Source organism: Symphalangus syndactylus, chromosome 5 (assembly GCF_028878055.3).
Source record: "Symphalangus syndactylus isolate Jambi chromosome 5, NHGRI_mSymSyn1-v2.1_pri, whole genome shotgun sequence".
Classification (NCBI taxonomy): Eukaryota; Metazoa; Chordata; class Mammalia; order Primates; family Hylobatidae; genus Symphalangus; species Symphalangus syndactylus.
In genome coordinates, this window is record NC_072427.2 from 84,316,868 (window position 1) to 84,340,377 (window position 23,510).

The 23,510-nt window shown below is 52.2% G+C and overlaps 1 protein-coding gene across 13 annotated transcripts in view; it reads right to left on the reverse strand.

Annotated features, from left to right (window-relative positions):
- PCNT (pericentrin) overlaps positions 1 to 23,510 on the reverse strand; it is a 118,980-nt gene that overhangs the window by 46,060 nt on the left and 49,410 nt on the right. For 7 of the 13 annotated variants that reach the window (XM_055280027.2, XM_055280032.2, XM_063640404.1 and 4 more), the window contains 9 exons: positions 15,961 to 16,107; positions 13,712 to 13,863; positions 10,521 to 10,663; positions 9,973 to 10,205; positions 8,812 to 8,974; positions 8,268 to 8,480; positions 2,727 to 2,956; positions 2,091 to 2,207; positions 1,966 to 1,986 (listed from right to left, as the gene is read on the reverse strand). In XM_055280027.2, the coding sequence (XP_055136002.2) occupies positions 1,966 to 1,986; positions 2,091 to 2,207; positions 2,727 to 2,956; positions 8,268 to 8,480; positions 8,812 to 8,974; positions 9,973 to 10,205; positions 10,521 to 10,663; positions 13,712 to 13,863; positions 15,961 to 16,107 (1,419 nt within the window). The remainder of the gene's footprint in view (positions 1 to 1,965; positions 1,987 to 2,090; positions 2,208 to 2,726; positions 2,957 to 8,267; positions 8,481 to 8,811; positions 8,975 to 9,972; positions 10,206 to 10,520; positions 10,664 to 13,711; positions 13,864 to 15,960; positions 16,108 to 23,510) is intronic. The other 6 variants (XM_063640407.1, XM_063640403.1, XM_063640408.1 and 3 more) reach the window with 3 other exon arrangements.

A 23,510-nucleotide genomic window follows, 5' to 3' on the forward strand; every position in this document is an offset into this window, starting at 1 on the left:
GCTGAACAGGGAGACCTAGACCCACAGGCTGAACAGAGACCCAGACCCACAGGCTGAACAGAGACCTAGACCCACAGGCTGAACAGGGAGACCTAGACCCACAGGCTGAACAGGGAGACCTAGACCCACAGGCTGAACAGAGACCCAGACTCACAGGCTGAACAGAGACCCAGACTCACAGGCTGCACAAGAAGACCCAGACCCACAGGCTGAACAGAGACCTAGACCCACAGGCTGAACAGAGACCCAGACTCACAGGCAGATCTAGACCCACAGGCTGAACTGAGACCCAGACCCACAGGCTGCACAGGGAGACCTAGACCCACAGGCTGAACAGAGACCTAGACCCACAGGCTGCACAGGGAGACCTAGACTCACAGGCTGCACAGGGAGACCCAGACCCACAGGCTGAACAGAGACCTAGACCCACAGGCTGAACAGAGACCCAGACTCACAGGCTGCACAGGGAGACCTAGACCCACAGGCTGAACAGAGACCCAGACCCACAGGCTGCACAGGGAGACCCAGACCCACAGGCTGAACAGAGACACAGACCCACAGGCTGAACAGAGACCCCGACCCACAGGCTGCACAGGGAGACCCAGACTCACAGGCTGAACAGAGACCCAGACCCACAGGCTGCACAAGGAGACCCAGACTCACAGGCTGCACAGGGAGACCTAGACCCACAGGCTGAACAGAGAGATCTAAGGAAGTATAGGGTGATGTTGTGTTAAGAAAGGCATTCTCTATAATACAGAATTTGTTAGGAAAATGAAATTTTTTTTTTTTTTTTTTGAGACAGATTCTCACCTCTGTCGCCCAGGCTGGAGTGCAGTGGTGCAATCTCGGCTCACTGCAAGCTCCGCCTCCCGGGTTCACGCCATTCTCCTGCCTCAGCCTCTCCGAGTAGCTGGGACTACAGGCGCCTGCCACCACGACCAGCTAATTTTTTTTTTGTATTTTTAGTAGAGACAGGGTTTCACCGTGGTCTCGATCTCCTGACCTCATGATCTGCCTGCCTCGGCCTCCCAAAGTGCTGGGATTACAAGCGTGAGCCACCGCACCCAGCCAAGGAAAATGAAATTTATTCTGATAGAAAAGAATGGAATACTACAGCTGGTGCGGTGGCTCACGCCTGTAATCCCAGCACTTTGGGAGGCTGAGGCAGGCAGATCACGAGATCAGGAGATCAAGACCATCCTGGCTAACACAGTGAAACCCCATCTCTACTAAAAATACAAAAAATTAGCCGGGTGTGGTAGTGGGCACCTGTCACCTGTAGTCCCAGCTACTCGGGAGGCTGAGGCAGGAGAATGGCGTGAACCCAGGAGGTGGAGCTTGCAGTGAGCTGAGATTGCGCCACTGCACTCCAGCCTGGGCAACAGTGTGAGACTCCATCTCAAAAAAAAAAAAAAAAAAAAAAAAGAATGGAATACTTCCTAGCAACAGAAAGAACAAACTATGGCTACACTCAGCAACCTGAATCAATCTCCAGAGAGTCAGGCTTGGTGAACAGTGTCAATCCGCACACTTTACACATCAGAAAGATGGTAAAGTTTTAGAAATAGACGACAGATGAGTGGTTGCCAGAGAAAGGACGGCGGCATGGCCGTGACCCAGTACACAAGGGTCCCTGGGGGGGCAGAAGGCGCTGCAGCGTCACCAGATCCCTGCCCATACTGGCTGTGACACTGCATTCTGGCTCTGCAGATGTGATCTCTGGGGAACCACGTGCCAGGCACGAGGGATCCGAGTCTTACCTCTTACAACTGTGTGTGAATCCACCATTAATTTTTTAAAAAAATAAACGAACCTACTAGAGCTTCCTCAGACAAGAGAAAGCAGATGGCTACAGCCCGAGCAAGAGCAAGAAAAGCGAGTGGGTGGCAGGACAGTCCCCAGCAGCGCAGGGAAGCCTGGGCGCCAGCACAGGGAGTGCCCATCTCGTTGAAGCCTCCTCACCTCTCCATCCAGCGGCGCCTGCTGCCGATTTCATGTACATGGAAGGCAAAAATTTAACGAAAGTTAAAGCTTAAAAACACAGTAAAAGACAGCAACCAGCGGCACTGCACACTGCACTGACTCACCTGGCTGTCGCGAGGGCCCCAGGGCTGCGGCTTGGCCGCCTGGCGGAGCTGCCCCTCCAGCCTCTGAATCTCCTGCTGGAACTCCTCGCGCTCGTGCTCCCGCTCGGCTGCCTGCTCCTGGGAGGAGAGGCAGCGTGTTGGGACCACCCCAACGGGGCTGGTGTGCCCCTTGCAGCGAAGGTCCAACCAGGCTTCCACTGCACGTGCAAGTGCAACCGCCCAGCAGCTCAGACTCCAAATACCCCCCTCATCACAGTCGCTTTGTAAAATGGAGTTAAGTAAAGAAAAACAGCTCTCTCCATGGAACACAGAGGAACGTCTGACACCAGTGGGTGGGAGGACAAGAACCAGTGAGAGCCGCAGCACAGGCCCAGCCCAGGCCCCAAGGGATGCCTCCGGGACTGTGAGAAGGAGCATGGCAAGACCATGGGAGGCCGCCCTCAGAGGCCTGTGCCACAAAATGTGGGCAAGAAGACACCCACCAAGAGTCAGCGACCTGGGTGCACCTGTGCAGCAGGTGTGGGGCGCCCTCTTCAACATCCTACTGCAGAAGCTTACGTAACGATCTGGAAAGAAGTTCATGTTGTAACGGCAACTTTTAGTGATGCAAAAAAATGTATTATTCAGAATTCTTACATCCATGAATTGCCGCTGGTTGCGCAAATGCTTGTCCAGAGATGCCACCTGCTGTTCCAGGGCAGTGACGACCTCCACCTGCTTGGCACACCCACGATGCTGAGACAGCTGTTCTTCTAACTCAGACTCCAAAATCTTCATCTGAGAGAGCAGGGCTGAGCGGTCCTTCTCAGCCTGCTTCCTGGTCTCCGACTGTTCTTTGGTCAGATCCTCCACTTCCTTCCAGAGAGCTAAGGATGCAAACACAACAGACACGGGGAAACCCCCGCACCTCAGAGGCTGGCACTGTACCGAGAGGGAACACGACACGTGCATCTCCTGATGGTGATTCAGTCAAAACCCACCGAAAATGAAGTCCCATGACTTCGGGGTAAAAAGCCCATGTTTTAAAACATTGGCTAAAGCAAATCTTTGAAGCCTGAGAAGAATACTTCTGTGTGACACGCGGGTGATTCTCTAGGAATTCTGTCTTCACTACACTCTCCCAGACAGAAACACACGACTAAGCCCAGTCCCAGCAGACGATGGACGGTGCTGAGTGCCTGGGGTTGTGACGTGTCTAGGGGAAAGGCAAACGCCCCATCGGTGAATCGAAAGCGAATCTAGGTCGGGTGGGGTGGTTCACGCCTGTAATCCAGCACTTTGGGAGGCCCAGGCGGGTGGATCACTCAAGGTCAGGAGTTTGAGACCAGCCTGGCCATCATGGTAAAACCCCGTCTCTACTAAAAATACAAAATTAGCCGGATATGGTGGTGCATGACTGTAATCCCAGCTACTCGGGAGGCTGAGGCAGGAGAATCACTTGAATCCGGGAGATGGAGGTTGCAGTGAGCCAAGATCGTGTTGCTGCACTCCAGCCTGGGTGACAAAGTGAGACTCCTTCTAATAAATAAATAAAATTAACTGGGTACCACAGTTTAAATTTCTGTCCCCTCCAAAACTCATGTTGAAATTTAACTGCCAAGGGATGGTATTGGAAGGGCCTTGAAAAGGTGACGAGGCCGCAAGGGCTCCACCCTCACAGCAGTTTTAATGCCTCAATAAGCGGCTTTGGGAGTGGTCCTCCCACTCGGCCCTTCTGCCTCTGCCCCGTGAGGATCCAGCCCTTCACTCCGGAGAATGCAGTGTGCAAGGCCCTGCCTTAGAAGCAGAGACCGGTACCTCCCCAGACACCAAACCTGCTGGCACCTTGACCTCCGGCTTTCCAGCCTCCAGAACTGTAAGTCACAAATGTGTGTCTGTGATAAATCGCCTCAAAAATTCTCTTCCAGCAGCACAACCAGCCTGAGATCCGGGGTGGCGAAGCCCCGCTCAAGTGGAAACTGCAGACGAAAAAGCGTCTTGGAAAAAGGGGCTCTCTGCTGCTGAATCCTGAAGTCTCTATTTTATTATTATTATTTTTGAGATGGAGTCTCTGCTGCTGAATCCTGAAGTCTCTATTTTATTATTTTTGAGATGGAGTCTCTGCTGCTGAATCCTGAAGTCTCTATTTTATTATTATTTCTGAGATGGAGTCTGGCTCTGGGATTACAGGTGTGAGCTACCACTCCCGGCCTGAATCCTGAAGTCTTTAAGCCATCCAAAAACTAAAATATTAAATTCATACATGTTAACTGACATTTCACCAGCTTCCAAAAAATCATTTTGATTTGTAAAATTGTTAAGTCTTTTATCACAAACTATCATGACCAATGCAAGTAACATTCTCAATAAATGTTGATGCCACTGTCAGCAGTAATGGTGACTCCGCTGTAAACATGCTGCTGTGGTAACATTCACAACCTGAGACGTGCGGCGAGGCCCGAGGGCAGCTGCTCCCCCGACTGCACTCCCTGGGCCTGGACATGACCCGGGCTGTGCTTGGCCCAGAACATCAGCAACTCAGGGCCAGGGGCGCTGGGCCATGCACTGGGGCAGGGTGCCTGCTGACATGCACGCAGACTCAGCGAGGCACACGAGGATCGCGACCCCAGCTGGCGAAGCAGGTGACACCCACACTGAGCAGGCACGGGGGATCTAGCGGGCACAGGCCCTCCCTGGAGACCAGAGCAGGGACCCAGCCCAAGAACAGCTGTAACTATCACAAGACATCAGTTTCTGAAAAGCGGCACAAACTGTAGCTTAGGCACTGCAGTAAATACCGTTAGAGAAATGCTCCTGTTTTGCTGGGGCGTTAAAATGGGACAACTCCACCCACTTTTATGAATACGAAGATTAGAGTATCGCTGTATTTATTGTTTGCCACAAAAGTTCTGAAGTACTTTTCTTTAGTAAATAATTTGCAAAATCCAGTGCAAACACGCAGCACGTCACACACAAATCACTCGTTTGTCTTTACAAACCTGAGTCCTTGTGTGCTGCAGTGACAGCTGTGCCTACGAACAACAGTTTGCATTTACTGAGGTGGAAACAGAACCGGGCAGCTGAGAATGTGAGAGCTAGAACCAGTGACGGCAGCGTCAGCAGCAGAGCTCCAGGCAACGCTGCTGGCCTTGAACAACCTCCACACTCAGCGTCCACCATGCCCACAACTGCCTGTGCGGCTGCAGGCCCCTCGACTTTTCAAGGAGACAAAGAGAACAAAAGGGACAGACGGCAACACTTGAAGAGGGTCACAAAACACCACACAGTGAAGGGGGTGTCACGCAACACGGCAAGGCAGGGCCGCTGCACCCAAGGACAAAGTTCACGCCACTGTCAGAGCCTAGGCCCTGCTGGGAGCGTGGTCAGGGCCACAGCGGGTAAGCTGGTAGCCGGTGCAGTGTCACACAATGGCAGAGCCAGGGTGAAAGGAAAGAAAATAAACCAGAGTGAGAAACTAGGGCAGGGTTAACAACGTCAAAATGAAAGCAAACAAAGAGGACCCCAGAGAAACGACGAGAATTTCCCAGTGACAAAACAAAGTTGGCCCGAGCCTGTGAAAGGGTTCCATGAGATCCACTCCCAGCATGCCAGGCGCCTGCCACTGCAGGGCCCATGGTAAGCCTCAGCTTCAATCCCGGGGCCAGCAGGGAGCCTAGCCAATCTATGGACACCCAGGGCCCACGTCCACCCATCACGACACTCCCTGGTGGGCCGGGCTTTGTGGCAGGAGGTGAACCAGAGGCAAGGCAGCAGAGGGGCCACCACAGCCTTGGGAAGAAGCCCTGAGGTGCTCAGCCCCATGTGCTCAGGCCCAGGGCACGACACGGGCACCTGACACGGGGGCGCTGGCCACAGGGCCCAGGCCTCACCGGGCCGTTCAGCAGTATGCAGGCCACACACCCCTTTATCTGCCAGGAGGCCTGACAAACAAGGTGACTGGCTGAAGTCCAAGGGCTCGAGGTGATGAAACACCAGGTGGTCTCCCCCAGCGGAGTGTGGCCCAGCGCCAGCTGGCTAGGCACGAAGACACTGGAAATGGGGCAGCAGAGTCCACAGGGAGGGGCCCGACCATGAGGCTGCCCCCGGACAGCAGAGGGCAAGCAGAGAAAGCAGAGAAAGTGACAACCAACGCCCAGATGCAACAGCACCGCCAGGGCAGAGATGCTGAGAGCAATGCAGGATGTCAGAGATGTTCCTGAAAAATCCTGAGGAGGTGCAGCAAAACGAGGGCCTCAAAGGAAAAGAAACAGGATCTTGAGTCGTGTCTCCAGCACCACTTCACTGGTGGCGGAAGGGACCTGAAGAGACTCCAGGCCCTCCTGGCCCTGGAGGTTCCCCCACACTCCCTCTGTGGACACATGGAGCGTAGGGGCAACAGGGCTTAGAGGCCCGTGGGGAGATGACGCTGCCCTGAGCCCGGCAGCAGGCAACACCGCAGTGAGAACTTCACAGCTGGCCAAGGAAAATCCACCCCAGAGCAAGGCCAAGCAGGCAGGCGAAAAGGAAACACAAAGAGCATCAAGAAGGGCCCAACGCCAAGAGGTGCGGCAAATAAAACTTGGCTAAATGGACCAAAAGAAGATACTCACAGACAGGCTTTTAAAAAAGAGTCATGAATATGGTATCCATACAAGGCACAACTAAAACAGAGTGTTAAAAAAGACTTAAAAGGACAAGAAAAGATACACGAGGGGAAAAATACCAGGCTAATCCTTCACCATCAGAAATTTATATAAAAAATAGAACGGGATAAACGAGAATGACAGAAATGAACCAAGAAAAGGAGAGGACAAAGTGTGGGCACAGTCACAGGCAGAGTTTAAAACATCCCGGGGGACCAATGTCTTCCACCCTGGAAAACACCCCCTGGGCCAAAGAATTATAAGCTTGTGGGACCCAGATGTCAACACGGGCACCACAGGTGAAAAGGCTGGGGCACCACTAGGAGGCACGACCTGAACCCCATATCCTGTGAAAGGCAACAAACATGTCCGAAAGCGTCCAACCCAACGAAGGCAGCAAGAAACCATAGGAGCTGGCCGGGCACGGTGGCTCAGGCCTGTGATCCCAGCACTATGGGAGGCCGAGGCAGGCAGATCACTTGAGATCAGGAGTTCGAGACCAGCCTGGCTAACATGGTGAAATCCCATCTCTACCAAAAACCTAAAAAATTAGCCAGGTGTGGTGGTGCTCACCTGTAATCCCAGCTACTTGGGAGGCTGAGGCAGGAGAATCACTTGAACCCAGGAGGCGGAGGTTGCAGTGAACTGAGATCACGCCACTACACTCCAGCCTGGGGACAGAGCAAGACTCCGTCTCAAAAAAAAAAAAAAAAAAAAAAAAACGATAGGAACAAGAAATCACAGGAACAAGGGCAAAAATCAGCAAGACAGAAGACAGCAAATGAGAATGGCCACGAAAATCAAAAGCTGGTTGTTTTCTAAAGAGAAAAATGTAAAAAATAATAATAATAATAAATGAGACTTCTGAATTGGCTGAGGTGGTGCCTGCGATGCCCAAACTTCTAACTCCAATCTGTGTTCTGAAGGGATGACCCCGAGGCCACAGCCATCCTGGAAGGAACTTTTGGAGAAGCACAGGCCCCTCTGCCTCCCACATGCCTGAGATCCACGAATGCAATGTGAAAAGCCTTTGCTCGAGCTGAACCAGCTACTGAGGACGCAGTTCCCTGCAGGCTCGACATTTTAAGCTTATGTTTTGACAGTTTTCATTTTAAATACCTTTGAGACCAAAATATCTAAAATTCTGAAAAGATACAAATATTGTTAAAACTATGTTTTCCTAATGAGGGTTAATATCAGGCACTTGGTTATTTTAAATGAAATTTTAAAGTAGCTCTTGTTTGCGGCACTCGGCTCTGCCTCCAGCTGCTGCTGTTGGACTCAGAGCCCCTCTTATTTCCACCTCACAGAGGTGGGGACCCTCCGACCAGCAGGACCAACAGACAACCCGCCTTCTCTGAAAGGGCAGCAAAGCCAGTGGATGCCTCACCTGATCCCACACAAGCTTCCCATGCCCAGTGTTCCACGAGAAGCTGCGTGCTGGTTTACACTTGACCCTCTAGAGACACTGAGCGTCCCTGGGAGCTGGGGAAACCGTGGCAGCTGTATCCGCGCCCCACAGCTCGCACCGCCCTCCACAGCCGGTGCTCCTTACCAGCTTCTCTAGCCTTGGCGTCCGTGGCTGCGGCCTCCCCCCGGCTCCAAAGACGGGTGCACTCCTCCCTCAGCGCCGCCTGCTCCTGGGCTGCCTGCTGCAGCTGCCGTCTCAGGCTCTCCAGCTCCAGCACCAGACGGTGCTCGGAATCCTCCTTCCCAGCCAGCGCCTCCTTCAGATCTGCTGTCTCCACCTTGAATCCCTCGAGGGTACCTTTGTGGGAGACACAGATGCTCTGACAAAGCCAGTCCCGGGTGCAACTGAGGAGAGCCTGCTTGGAGGAAGGGACCGGGCCGCTGCCGCCGAGAGCAGCAGAGCTAAGAGCCAGCAGCTTCCAGGACCCAGCTGTAGGCCTCCAACAGCCCTGCTGGCCACAGCAGCTCCCGACCACCCCGTTCCTCCCAAACCATGCGTGCCTCCCACGTTGGCTTTGTTTTTACATTTCACTTTAAAAGCCCTATTCCGAAGGCTTCCTTCCTTCAGTGAGGCCGGGCCTGCTCCCCGTGCCTGTGCTCCAGGTGCCCCGAGGCCCCGTGCTGCTCACCCTGAGTCTTGTGCAGCTCTAGCGCCAGCTCTGCCTTTGCTGTGCTCTCCTCCTTCAAGCACTCCAGCAGCTCCTGGTGCTTCCTGACAACCTGTGCTGTCTCCTCATTTTTAAAACTAAATTCTTTTTCAAAACGAGAATGAATTTGGCGTGCTTCTTCCAGCTGTTAAAACACATTTGCAAATCAAAACTCCAGATCAAAAATAACTGAAGTCTACATTAAGACCAAGAGAACGCCATTTCTACCCCCAGACCCTTCGGGTCGTCACCACCCAGGCAGGGCCAGGCCAGGGTGATGGGACCTGAGAGCATCTCAGCCACCCTCTGAGGCACTGTGGCCACAGTCCCCATTGAGGACCCCTCCCCGGCCTCCCATCTCAGCCCTGGGCCCCTCTCGCTTCCTCCAGACAATCCCCTGGCAACTGTGTCCAGTCTGGGGCTCCCAGGCCATCTACAGGCTGAGGCCCAGAGACACCTCTGAACTCAAAACCTAGCAACAAAGAATTTTTATTTTTTTTATTTTTTTTGAGATAGGGTCTTGCTCTGCACCCAGGCTGGAGTGCAGTGGTGCAACCACAACTCACTGCAGCCTCAGCCTCCCGGGCTCAAGCAATCCTCCTGCCTCAGCCTCCTGAGGAGCTGGGACCACAGACGCATGCCACCATGCCTGGCTAACTTAAAATGGGGTCTCGCTATGTTGCCCAGGCTGGCTCAAACTCGTGGGCTCAAGTGAATCTCCTACCTCAGCCTCCCAAAGTGCTGGGACTACAGGAGTGAGCCGCTGTGCCTGGCTGAAAAAAGGATCTTTAATTGCTTTCCACGTATTCCTATTTAATGTCTTTTTTAATTGTCTGAAATGTTCTAAAAGGGTTGAAAAAAATTTCCTTTCTTAGTGATAATCTCTAAATATGAAAACACTCCACATGGAATTGCAACAGTGCATGAAGTAAAGGAAATGGGCCTGTTTATTATCCAAATTAAACAAACAGATTCTCTCATTTGTAGCAAGCCCACGTCCTGAAAGATCTGGTCCAGAAAAGCCTCCTCCTTGGGAGAAACCTGTGCGAGTGTGGTTGGCACCGGCACCCACCAGGCTTGTGTGGCATCGTCAGCTACTCAGCCGTTCACTTCTCCACAGGACCCCGGGAGCCTGGGCCTCACCTGTCTGCTGGAGTCCAGGGCCATCTCCAGGAGGCCGTCCACAGCCAGGCTGAGGCTCTGGAAGACCCTTCGGATGGGCTGCTCACACTCCCGCACACTTTCTGGGCTCATGAGAAAGCTTTCACGCATGTGGCTGCTAATTTCAGCCACGGAAGACATCTCTGCACATTCAGACAAAGTTCTGTCCAGCTCCGGGAGGGCCACATCAGACCACGTCTCCTCCAGCGCCGGAGCTACAAGATGAGCAGACGCCGGCACACGCGGCTCAGCAAGCAAGCTGGCCGCGGCCACGGCAGCCAAGACGACAAGGAAGCCACAGAACTCAGAATGTCGCCCCAGCCGAGACGAGACAGCGCCACGTCCACAGGAGCTGACAAATTTAGCCCAGACCCCGGTCTCGGCCTTCTGTAAGTGCAGAAACTAGCAGGAAACCAAGACGGCAGCACTCCCAAGGGCATCGCCCAGTACGGAGGCTCCTCTCAGAGAGCTCCAAGGACCACCAAGGGGCTGCAAGCACAGGGCCGGGCGGCTGGTCCCGGCACACTCACCTGCCGACGGGGCCAGGCCCGCGCCCGCGTCATCCAGGCAAAGCCCCACGCGCTCCCCGATCCGGCTCCTCAGGGTGATGGCTGCCCTCAGCGTCTCCCCAAACAAACCCAGCAGCCTGCGCAGGGCGTCCTGGAGGGCCCCTCTGAGACAGGAAACGCCCATCATCAGGCAGGCCAGCCACGGCATGAGAACCCCCACCCTGGATGCTGCTGATGGGCCGCCCACCAGTTTGCACCCCTCGGCCCACGGCTGCCTGTCCCCACGGGGCCAGAAGACATGATCCTCATGCCAGTGTGAGCACAGGAAGCTGAGGCCACAGACAAGACAACCACGTGGAGCCCACTCAGGGACACGGGCTTTCCTAGGTGAGGTCTTCCTGATACCATTTCTGATTTGTAAAAGGCATCATATTAGGAACACAGCAAACCCGTCCTGCAGGTGTGTGATGTGGCCGCACAGCGTAAATCACCCAGGAGCAGCACACAGGCTCCGTCTCTCCCCTGGAGCACAGGGTGCACCAGCCAGCCATTTTACAAGATGTCTGTCCAACACCAAGTCAGGCCTCAGCCACACATTCACAGGAGTTGAGTGGCAGGAAGAGGATGGTGTCTCCCAGCCTCTCTCTAGGTCTTATGGATGTGCGGTCTGGGATGCTTCTGTTTTTTTTTTTGAGACGGAGTCTCGCTCTGTCGCCCAGGCTGCAGTGCAGTGGCACGATCTTGGCTCACTGCAAGCTCCACCTCTGGGGTTCACGCCATTCTCCTGCCTCAGCCTCCCGAGTAGCTGGGACGACAGGTGTCCACCACCGCGCCCGGCTAATTTTTTGTATTTTTAGTAGAGACGGGGTTTCACCACGTTAGCCAGGATGGTCTCGATCTCCTGACCTCATGATCCGCCCGCCTCGGCCTCCCAAAGTGCTGGGATTACAAGCATGAGCCACTGCACCCGGCCGGGATGCTTCTATTTTTACACACAGGGGCTCCCAAGGCCACAGGCCCCTCCACACCTTGCTCCCTGCACTATGATTTAGGGGCAGCCCTCCTGGCTGTGACGCCACTGAGGACAGGCACATTGACCCGGTGCCTACACAGCCAGCCCTCCCTCTACTCTGCTCACAGCTCTGTCCCCAGAAAGCCCAACCCTGTGGAGCAGACGATGAGGACTCATTCGTGGGGACTGTGAGGTGAGAACGGGAGGCAGCCTCGTGCAGGCCCCGCGAAACCCGAGACTCTGGGCAAATAACAGGGAGGGGGAGTTCTGAGGAGGGGCGTGACGGAGAGAATGCCACCTGCTCCCCGGCACACTTCCACCCCCCAAAATGCCCAACTCCTGCAGGCATCAGGGCGTCTGCAGCCACCCCACCTCAAGATAGGCAGCCTCTCCAGTGTCCAGGGACCGTGGGATCACCTCTGCGCCCCTTGTGTTTTTGTTTTTGTTTTTTTTCTTTTTTTTTTTTGAGACAGAATCTCTCTCTTTTTGCCCAGGCTGGAATGCAGTGGCGCTATCTTGGCTCACTGCAAACTCCGCCTCCCGGGTTCACGCCATTTTCCTGCCTCAGCCTCCCGAGTAGCTGGGACTACAGGCACCCACCACCGCACCCGGCTAATTTTTTGTATTTTTTTAGTAGAGACGGGGTTTCACCGTGTTAGCCAGGATGGTCTTGATCTCCTGACCTCATGATCCGCCCGCCTCGGCCTCCCAAAGTGCTGGGATTACAGGCGTGAGCCACCGCGCCCGGCCGCCCCTTGTGTTTAGAGCCTGGGGCTACCCCGCCCACCACCCACCTCTGCACCCCTCGAGTTTAGAGCAGACCGCCCCACTGGCCTCTGTGTCCCTCAGTTTAGAGCCCTCGCTCGCCCACTGACGCGGGTGACTCGAGAGAGTCAGCACCAAGCTACGAGGCACCCACAGCCAAGTGCTACAGAAGGCAAGGTCCTCACAGAAAAATCACAAAACTTGATGAAAAGAACAAAGAGAGACCTGCACAGACACCCCACACACACGGACAGACCCTCAGCATGACAGACACCAATGCTCCAGAAACGGCTGTGAGCTCAGAGGGTCCCATCAGCCCGACCGGGTCTTCCGACCCTGGCTGGTCTCCAGAGCAGAGCCAAACCAGTCCAGAGCTTCAGGACACAGCAGCACAACCCAGAGGCCTCGAGTGGGAACACAAAGACGGGAGCAGCAGCAGGACCCAGAGGCCTGGGGTGGGGACACACAGACGGGAGCAGTGGCTGGACCCAGAAGCCTCGGGTGGGGACACACAGATGGGAGCAGCAGCAGGACACAGAGGCCTCGTGCGGGGACACGCCAGTGGGAGCAGCCAAAGACCCACACAAGGGGATGGGGAGGACGTACACCCAAGAGGAGGCTACGTTTGGCAACACGGTGCCGAGTCCACTACCCAGACAGGTGCAAGCAAGAACAACGGAAGAGCTGCAGGCTCACCCCAGAGTCATACAAAAGCAAAACTTAAAACTCTGTGAGATGACCTGGGAAAAACCTACATGGTGTCAGAGGAGCAAACAGTTTCTCAAGACCCCAAACGAGACAAAAGGGCAGTCAAGCCTGGGGACAGCATCACTGCAGGTGAGGAGGCACCAAGCCGGGACGCGGCCTGGACCCATGCACTCAGGGGAGGCGACCCCACAGCCCGTGGTAAGCAGACCCACACCCCGCCCTGGGAGAGCCCTCGGGGCTGGGCGCTCAGCCCAGTGCCTGCAGCTCCTCAGGCACAGGCTCCCAATGGAGAAAGGAACAGACAGGGCTACGGCCCCTGCTCGGGCCGGTCTCAGAAACACATGTGACAGAGAGATGCATGAGGCATGACACTTGCACACAGTCCAAAGCACAGGAACCACGAGACATGTGGGCCTGCACCCCATGCCGGGGATGAGGACACGCTGCGGGGACGCGGACACTAAAGGGGAGGGGTCGGGCTCTGTGTGGGAGATAATGGCTGGTTGTAATCTGACCAGATGGGGAGATGAGACACAGCAGGCGAGCTCTTCCCGGTGCTTACAATCTTTCTAAGTAAGAGAAGAAGGAAGCCGGGTCCCCGTCCACCAGGAGCCAGCGTGCATGGTGGCACCAGCCACGGGGTCAGGAGCCGTGGGGACCAATGGCATCGGCACACCCAGCGGGTGCTGGCGGCCACAAGGCAGCCTCGTGCCGAGGACACACTGACCTTTCGCTGTGGGACAGGTCGACGTCGGCCTTGAGCATGGAGACGAGGTTTGTGCCTTCCCGGTTCTCCCGCTCCCGCCTCTGCTGCAGCACCTCCAGCTCAGAGCGGCACTCTTCTATCTCGTGACTTAAGGATAAAACCTGGTCTTTCAGCTATCGGGAAAAATGGTTAAAGCTTTAGTTAAAACAATTTGGTTAAAAGCAAATGGCTGTAAGGGACTTTCAACACAATTTCACTATCTGAGAGTCTCTGACTTGGGACTTTTCAGCTTGGCGATGGGGCAAAAGCAGCCGGCACTTCGGCACGTCCCTTGACTCACAACACCTTCGACTGACAGTGGTCGAGGCGTGGCGCCAGCAAAGGCCAAGGAGCACCTGCACATTTAATAAAAATACAGCAAAGGTGAACGAGGTGCTGATTAAAGGCGAAAATTGATACGGTTTTTCCTCCGTTATTCAGCATTTACAAAAGAATACACAAACATCTCCAGGTGGAACCTGAGGCCAGGGGAGGGAAGGGGCCAGTTCATCAGAGATCCACCGCTCAAACAGCAATTCGAAATAAGTCACTGTATCTGATTATTCACAAAAGTCAGTTGCCAGGCAGGCAAAGATCTTTCTTTCTGAGACAGGGTCTCACTCTGTTGCCCAGGCTGGAGTGCAGTGGCACAATCACAGCTCACTGTAGCCTCAATCTCCAGGGCACAGACAATCCTCCCACCTCAGCTTTCTGAGCAGCTGGGACTACAGGCGCGTGCCACCACCCATGGCTAATTTTTTTATTTTTTGTACAGACAGGTTCTCCCTATGTTGCCCAGGCTGGTATCAAATTCCTGGGCTGGAGTGGTCCTTCTGCCTCAGCCTCCTGAAGTGCTGGGATTACAGGTGTGAGCCATGGTGCCAGGGGAGGGCAAATGGGGGATGAGAGTCTAATGGGGACAGAGTTCAGTTTTGCAAGATGAAGACTTCTGGAGATGGATGGTGGTGATGGCTGCACAATACCGTGAACGTGATTCCGTCACTGAATGTACAACACTGTGAATGTGCCTGCATCACTGAACTATGCACAACACTATGAATGTGCTTCCGTCACTGAATGCACAACACCGTGAATGTACTTCTGCCACTGAATGCACAACACTGTGAATGCACTTCCACCACTGAATGCACAACACCATGAATGCGCTTCCACCACTGAACTATGCACAACACCGTGAATGCGCTTGCACCACTGAACTATGCACAACACTGTGAATGCGCTTCCGCCACTGAATACACAACTGTGAATGTACTTACACCACCAAATATGCACAACACCGTGAATGCGCTTCTGTCACTCAACGCACAACACCGTGAATGCGCTTGCACCACTGAGTATGCACAACAGTGTGAACGCGCTTCCGCCACTGAATGCACAACACCGTGAATGCGCTTCCGCCACTGAATGCACAACACCGTGAATGCGCTTCTGCCACTGAATGCACAACACCGTGAATGCACTTCCGCCACTGAATGCACAACACCGTGAATGCACTTCCGCCACTGAATGCACAACACCGTGAATGCGCTTCCGCCATTGAATGCAGAACACTGTGAATGCTCTTCCATCTCTGAATGCGCAACATTGTGAATGCTCTTCCGTCTCTGAATGCACAACACTGTGAATGCGCTTCCGCCACTGAATGCACAACACCGTGAATGCGCTTCTGCCACTGAATGCACAACACCGTGAATGCCCTTCCACCACTGAATGCACAACACCGTGAATGCACTTCCACCACTGAATGCACAACACCGTGAATGCACTTCCGCCATTGAATGCAGAACACTGTGAATGCTCTTCCATCTCTGAATGCGCAACATTGCGAATGCTCTTCTGTCTCTGAATGCACAACACTGTGAATGCGCTTCCGCCACTGAATGCACAACACCGTGAATGCGCTTCTGCCACTGAATGCACAACACCGTGAATGCACTTCCACCACTGAATGCACAACACCGTGAATGCACTTCCGCCATTGAATGCAGAACACTGTGAATGCTCTTCCATCTCTGAATGCGCAACATTGTGAATGCTCTTCTGTCTCTGAATGCACAACACTGTGAATGCGCTTCCGCCACTGAATGCACAACACTGTAAATGCACAACACCATGAGTGCACTCCTGCAATTGAACTATGCACTGAAATAGTGAAAATGATTTTTATGCTATACACGTCTTATCACAAGGGAACGGCGTATTCCACAGACCTGCTGGACTTGGTGATTCCTCTTTTGAAGCTGCAGAGACAAAGACTCTTTCTCCTCTTGGTGAAAAGGCTGTGCCTGCGCACTCTGAAGCTGAAGTGTCTCCTCTTTTTCATGCAAAGCAGTTTTCTTTTCACTTCCAAATTCACCCTGTACACATCAATAACAATAAAAAATACCAGTAAGCTAGAAAAATACATTCTTTGCTGTTAGCCAGAATTCAGCACATTCAGCAGATATGCAGGGAGCCCCCACTCTGCACCAAGAGCCGCGATGAACCAGACCACAGCCCCCATCACAGAAAACATGGGTTCAAGGACTTCACTGGGAACACGAAGTCCTGGTTTCGGGGATAAAACACTTAAGGAGACACAAGTTCGCACTGGTGACAGATGCATGTCATAAGCAACTGCTCACTACCATTCCCAAATGGCTCCTGTAACATTTCTGTCACACTAAGAAGTTCATCATCAAGAGATTACAGCCATGAAAACCCAAGATATTTGGAAACCCAGGTTCCTTCCCTTTTAAAAGATTAAACCTTCTTTCTTTCTAAATAACAAAAACTTTTAAATAAGGTTCAACAGATGAATTAAATTCTATACACACACACACACAGATTTTTTTTTTTTGGAAGGACTCTTCTCTGTCACCCAGGCTGGAGTGCAGTGGTGTGATCTCAGCTCACTGCAACCTCTGTCTCCCAGGTTCACGGGATTCTTTTGCCTCAGTTTCCCAAGTATCTGGGATTATAGGTGCCTGCCACCACACCCAACTAATTTTTGTAATTTTTCTTTTAGTAGAGACAGGGTTTCTACCAAAACCTGTTGGCCAGACTAGTCTCGAATTCCTGACCTCAAGTGATCCGCCCACATTGGCCTCCAAAAGTGTTGGGATTACAGGTGTGATCCACTGCACCTGGCCAATTAAATTAATGAAATAAGCTTTTTTTTAAACCTCCAGAGGTAGCACTTCTAGAATGGCAAAGTAAGGACCTCCAAAATCTGTTCCTCTATAAAAGAAAGAGTGGTAAAAACCATCAAAACCAATGTTTTCAGAGCTGTGGAAAACTGGTCAGGTTTGCAAACATCCGAAGAGTGTTTATGGAAAACACAGGCTGAGTGTCCATCAGAACAAACTTCAGGTGCTTAACTTTACCCTGACTCCATATCTCCTCTCCAATCTAACAGCCCTGAAAACCAGTAGCTGCTGGGGTGGGGTGGGGGACAGAATGGATTTGGAGCACCCCAAAATTTCCATGCACAACTGCCTGAGCCCACTTGCCGGGCTCCTTGCTGCCGTGACTGGGTCAGAGCTCTCGGTGTCAAAGATTCTACCCCAGGGTTGGCTGGGCACGGTGGCTCACGCCTGTAATCCCAGCACTTTGGGAAGATCACAAGGTCAGGAAATCAAGACCATCCTGGCTAACATGGTGAAACCCCGTCTCTACTAAAAATACAAAAATTAGCCGGGCGTGGTGGTGGGCGCCTGTGGCCCCACCTACTTGGGAGTCTGAGGCAGGAGAATGGCGTGAACCCGGGAGGCGGAGCTTGCAGTGAGCCGAGATCGCGCCACTGCACTCTAGCCTGGGTGACAGAGAGAGACTCCATCTCAAAAAAAAAAAAAAAAAAAATTCTACCCCAAGGCATTGGTTGGAAACAGCCAGTGTCAAGTGTTTAACAGCTGCAGCTGCCCGCAGTAGAGAAACCAGTTGGGACTAATAAGGGGCTGCCGGAAAAACAAAAGAAAACACTTGAGAATGAGATGTCCACAGGGGGCTCTGAAAAGCTCTGACATCTTTTGGGACTCTACAAGGTGTGAACACGTGCAGGGCTGTGCCCACACTGGGAAGGCCCAAGAGGCCCTGGGCTGGCTGCAGTGAACTTGTGGCTTGGCACAGCAGGGGTGAAGGCCAGGGCCAGGCTGTCCACCGCCCGCCAGAGCCCTGAGGGCACAACACACACAGGGCCCTCAGCAGAGAGAAAGACTGAAATAGAGCTCCCTTGACATCTGGAGCTGAAAAATACAATCACTGAAAAAAAAATCACTAGAGAGGGGTTCGGCATCAGACTCAAGCAGGCAGAAGACAGAATTCACACGCAGGAAGACAGGTCAATTATGACGATCCAGTCAGGGAACAGAAAGAAACATGAAGAAAACTCAGCAGAGTCTCCAAGGCCCGTGGGGCACCCTCAAGCCAGAGAGAGGGACAGAAAAGGGCAGAGGGAACCCTTGAAGACACGATGGCCAAAAACCTCCTAAATTGATGAAAATAACAATAATAATAATAATCCCCACATACAAGCTCAATGAACTCCAAGTAGGACAAACTGACAGAGACCCACGCCTCACCCATCACAGCCAAACCTCAGCAGGGTTCAGGACAAAGCTTGAGGCCAGCCAGTGCGCAGCAGGCATATGGGTAGCCCCAGGAAGACGGGCACGGTTCACAACAGGCGGCCCGGGAGGACGGGCGCGGTTCACGACACGCGGCCCCGGATGACAGGGGAGGCAGTGGAGCCCACGCAGCACTGAAGGAAAAGCCTGTGGATCTTGCAGCCCACATCCAGGAAATGATCTCTCAGGGATGAAGGAGAAATAAGACATTCCCACAAAAACACAAGCTAAGAGGATTCATCACTAGCAGACCTGTCCTTCAAGAAATCCCAGAGGAAGTCCTTCGGGCTGAAACATAAGGCACCAGACTTGAATTCCCAGGAAGAAACAAGCAGCAGTAGCGCAGGTAACGACACAGAGAAAACAGGAGACAAAACAACATGCATTTTGTTTATAACTGTTCTTCCTCCTGATTTAAAAGACACGTGCGTAAAGTAACAAGCACAAAAAGAAAGTTGTGCATGGTACGACAATATGAGCACAAAGGGCAGATGAGGGAATGAAGCTACATTAGCAAATGGTTTTGTAACCTTTTTAAATTAAGTTGGTATTAATCCAAACCAGATTGTTAGAAGGTGCTTGCTGTAATGCTCAGGGCAAGCGCTAAGAAAATAACTCAATATATGGCAGTCCCCTTTGTCTGCGGTTTCAGTTACCTGTGTTCAACCTCATTCTGAAAATACCATATGAAAAATTCCAGAAGTAAACAACTCTTATGAGTGTTAAACTGCCTGCCCCCAAGCTGAACAGTGTGAGGAAATCTCGCAGGCCAGGCCGGGGGTCATCCTTCTGTCCAGCGTTATCCACGTGGCAAGCACTACCTGCCCACACGCAGGCATCTCGGTGATCAGACCAACTGTCACAGCATCACAGTGCTTGTGTTCAAGTCACCCTTATTTCATTTAATAACGGCCCCAAAGCGCAAGAGAGGTGATGCTGCGATTCAGACGTGCCAGAGACACCACAGAGTGAATCCTTTCAGTTAAAAGTTGATGACGGTGCAATTCAGATATGCCAGAGACACCATAGGGTGACTCCTTTAAAAGTTGATGACGGAGCAATTCAGATATGCCAGAGACACCATAGGGTGATTCCTTTAAAAGTTGATGACGGAGCAATTCTGATATGCCAGAGACACCATAGAGTGATTCCTTTCAATTAAAAGTTGATGACGGTGCAATTCAGATATGCCAGAGACATCATAGGGTGATTCCTTTAAAAGTTGATGACGGTGCAATTCAGATATGCCAGAGACACCATAGGGTGATTCCTTTAAAAGTTGATGACAGTGCAATTCAGACATGCCAGAGACACCATAGGGTGACTCCTTTAAAAGTTGATGATAGTGCAATTCAGACATGCCAGAGACACCATAGGGTGACTCCTTTAAAAGTTTATGACAGTGCAATTCAGACATGCCAGAGACACCATAGGGTGATTCCTTTAAAAGTTGATGACAGTGCAATTCAGATATGCCAGAGACACCATAGGGTGATTCCTTTAAAAGTTGATGACGGAGCAATTCAGATATGCCAGAGACACCATAGGGTGACTCCTTTAAAAGTTGATGACGGAGCAATTCAGATATGCCAGAGACACCATAGGGTGATTCCTTTAAAAGTTGATGACAGTGCAATTCAGACATGCCAGAGACACCATAGGGTGATTCCTTTAGAAGTTGATGGTGGAGCAATTCTGATATGCCAGAGATACCACAGGGTGATTCCTTTAAGTTAAAAGTTGATGACAGTGCAATTCAGACATGCCAGAGACACCATAGGGTGATTCCTTTAAAAGTTGATGACAGTGCAATTCAGATATGCCAGAGACACCACAGGGTGATTCCTTTAGAAGTTGATGATGGAGCAATTCTGATATGCCAGAGACACCATAGGGTGATTCCTTTAAGTTAAAAGTTGATGACAGTGCAATTCAGACATGCCAGAGACACCATAGGGTGACTCCTTTAAGGTAAAAGTTGATGACAGGTATGTATAGGAAAAAACAGCGTATAAGGGGTTCAGAACCATTCACGATTTCAGGCACCCACTGGGGGTCTTGGAATGCATCCCGAGGGTAAGTGGCGACCACCGTACGGTAAAGGAAACATCAAGGAAATTAAAGTGAAAAAAGGCAGTAATGGAGGAATACAGGAACAAAAAGGGCGTAAGATACGCAGAAAACAAATATCAAGCAAGTACTGACACATGCTACAACGTGTGTGAACCTGGGAAACACACAAAGTGAAAGCAGCAGACACCAAGGGCACACACTGAGTCTATTTACGTAGGACGCCCACAGGTACGGCGAGCAGTCGGCAGATCACCAGGGCCGGGGGAGAAGGGACAATGGGGAGTAAATGCTAACGAGGGGGGGTTTCTTCTTTTCTTCCTCAATTTTCATTTATTATCTTTTGAGACAACGTTTTGCTGTTGTGCAGGCTGGAGTGCAGTGGTGCGATGTTAGCTTGCTACAGCTTCAACCTCCTGGGCTCCAGTGTCCCACCTCAGCCTTCTGAGTAGCTGGAACCATATGGGCACGCCAACATGCCAGGCTAATTTTTTTATTATTTTTTCATTTTTGGTCTTGAACTCCTGGGCTCCAGCAATCCTCTTGCCTCAGCCTCCCAAGGTGCTGGGACTATAGGCACGAGCCACTGGGGGTTTCTTTTTGACGTGATGAAATATTTTAGAATAAACTTTTCTCAGCTCTAAGATAAGTGATGACAGATTCTTGGCAGAAAAGGTATGTTAAACAGCAGATTTAAATATAAAAAGGCCTGACAAAAGTTGCCTAGAAAAAGCTCAGTTTTAAGACAATGAAATTACTTTGTGTTTTAACTTGGCACGTGAAAAGAAGACCTGCTGCTCCAGGACAGCTGGGGTGGAGTGCCGGCTCCCGCTCCCTGCCCAGCACGGCCTGGAGGGCTGAGGGCTGGGGCTCCACCAGCTTCAGGAGGAGGAAGACGTCAACACTGAGTGAGTGCCTTTTCTGAAGTAACTGGGGCAACAGTTTCAATAAACACATGGAATCCTTGACACCAGAAATGACCTTTATTCTCTACCTTTTTCGTGTGATAAGCCATGGGGAGGAAAAGGATGAAGGATCGGGTGCCCCCAGCGCCGGCTTGGAACTTGCTGAAGGTGCCAGGTGGGCTGTGCATCTGCATCTTAGTCACAGGAACCAGAAACAGGTTCACATGGTACAACACTAAAGTCACTCTCAAGGTCTCAAGACCATTTGGAATTGTGAGTACAGTTCACTTTAATAAACTTTCTCTCCTGGATTTGATTTAGTTCCATCTGTTTGAAAGGAAGGACTTAAGATTAACTTCTGAGCTGTGCACACTACAAAGTTTCCAAAGAACTTTAATTACCTTGCTGATACCCCAACCATCAGCAGTGCGTCTCCCGGGGGACAGACGCATTGATCTGGACCAACAGCCAGGGAGGGGGCAGCGGGCCAGGAGTAAGAGGTCCAAACAGGGATGCTGGTTCTGTGTACACCAACCACAAAATGCCAGTGAATTCAAGAACAAAACCCCAAATGCCAGTGCACCCAGCAGGACAGAGGCCAAGAGACTGGGAAAACAGGAAAATTAATCCTCAAGACCAGGCGCCACCATGGTGCCCACAACGGCTCATGCTCAGACACAGTGGACGGGCTCCTCAGGCCCAGCAAGGCACAGATCAGGCACTTCCCTCCTGGCACTCACAGTGTCAGCCTGTGGGGCCCGAGGGCAAACCTCTGCACTCCCCGTGCCCAGCAAAGGAGGTGGCAAGAGTCCCAGGCTGAAATCAGTGGTCCTTTGAACATCTTTCTGAGCCACAGACTACTTACTCTCTTTGGACAAAAATCTCTCATAGAGGCCTACTGTGTAACAATGAGAAAATCAAACTTCTGTTTGAGGCCAACACGGGAGCCCAAGAACATCGGACACCTCCACAGCCTGCGGAGCCTGTCCTAAGCCCCAGGCGCCCCAAGCTACGCCCCACTCAGGAGCACAGCTGGTGCCACGCTCTAGCCCCGCGGCCTCCTGGATCCCAGAGTCACACACTGCAGACGGAGAGGGTAGAGGGCAGGCTCCACAGAGAACCCTGGCCAGGGAGGGCCAACACTGCACCAGGATGCCCGGGCACGGCAGACAGAGGCGGCACTCCCTCCATCCACTGGCAGCTGGAAGCTCCACGTGTCCAGTCTTGACCTTCGCTTTGTTTCAAGGCACAGCACCACCTGCAGGTACCACCTCGCACCCAGGGGAGCCACCCTAACTGTCCACGCTTGGCCCTGTCCTGCCTGCACACTCTCAGGCCTTCGGCAGACCTGCAGAGGACATAGGAGGTGGTGGAGGCCAAATGAGGTGGCTCCCCGCAGGGGGACAGCCCCCAGGAGACATCGGGCAGGGCTGGACAGGTCATAGGCATGCAGGCCCAGCAGTGGGACGGCCAGTGCCCCACGTGTGATCCCTCAGGCCCAGGGCCTCAGCTCGGCCGCAATGTTGAGCAGAAGCGTGTGTCCTCAGCCACCCCTCAATCTGACCGGGCCGGCTCAAAGGAGGTTTTCTTCTTGCAACCCCCTGGCAGAGGCTCTAGCCTGGAATAAAACTCTTTAAATTGACCATGTTCTAAGTTGTGAGGTCAGTATCAAAAAAGATGTTTTAAAAAAAGTTATTTTCAGGTTTTTCTAAAATCCACACAATTACAGAAAAATATCACGTATGTTTTAATCATAAGTAAGTGGCATGCACAGAGAATACCAATGTCAGAAGGCAAAGACATTCAATTGAGGATGCATTCAGGACATTCAAACGCTATCTAAACCAACATTAATATTATCTTAATATTTAAAATAATTAACCTATGAATAGATTTGGGTTTTCAATCCAAGAAAAGATGACACCGCCTTGAGCACCCCACACCGGCCGCATGCGATTCACTTCTGCACTCAGCTCTGCGTGTGTTACCAGCACAGGCGGGGCAGGGCAGGGCGGGGGAATCTTATGGGATACACACTTCTATCAAAAAGAAATCAAGCTTACGTTTTCAGAGGACTTTCCTCACAACCAAACTCCCAAGGGCGGTATTCCGGAAAGTAATCCAATCACCCCACAAGCGTAGGTCAAGTCGCCCTGCTGACAAGTGACTGCTGTTCCAACA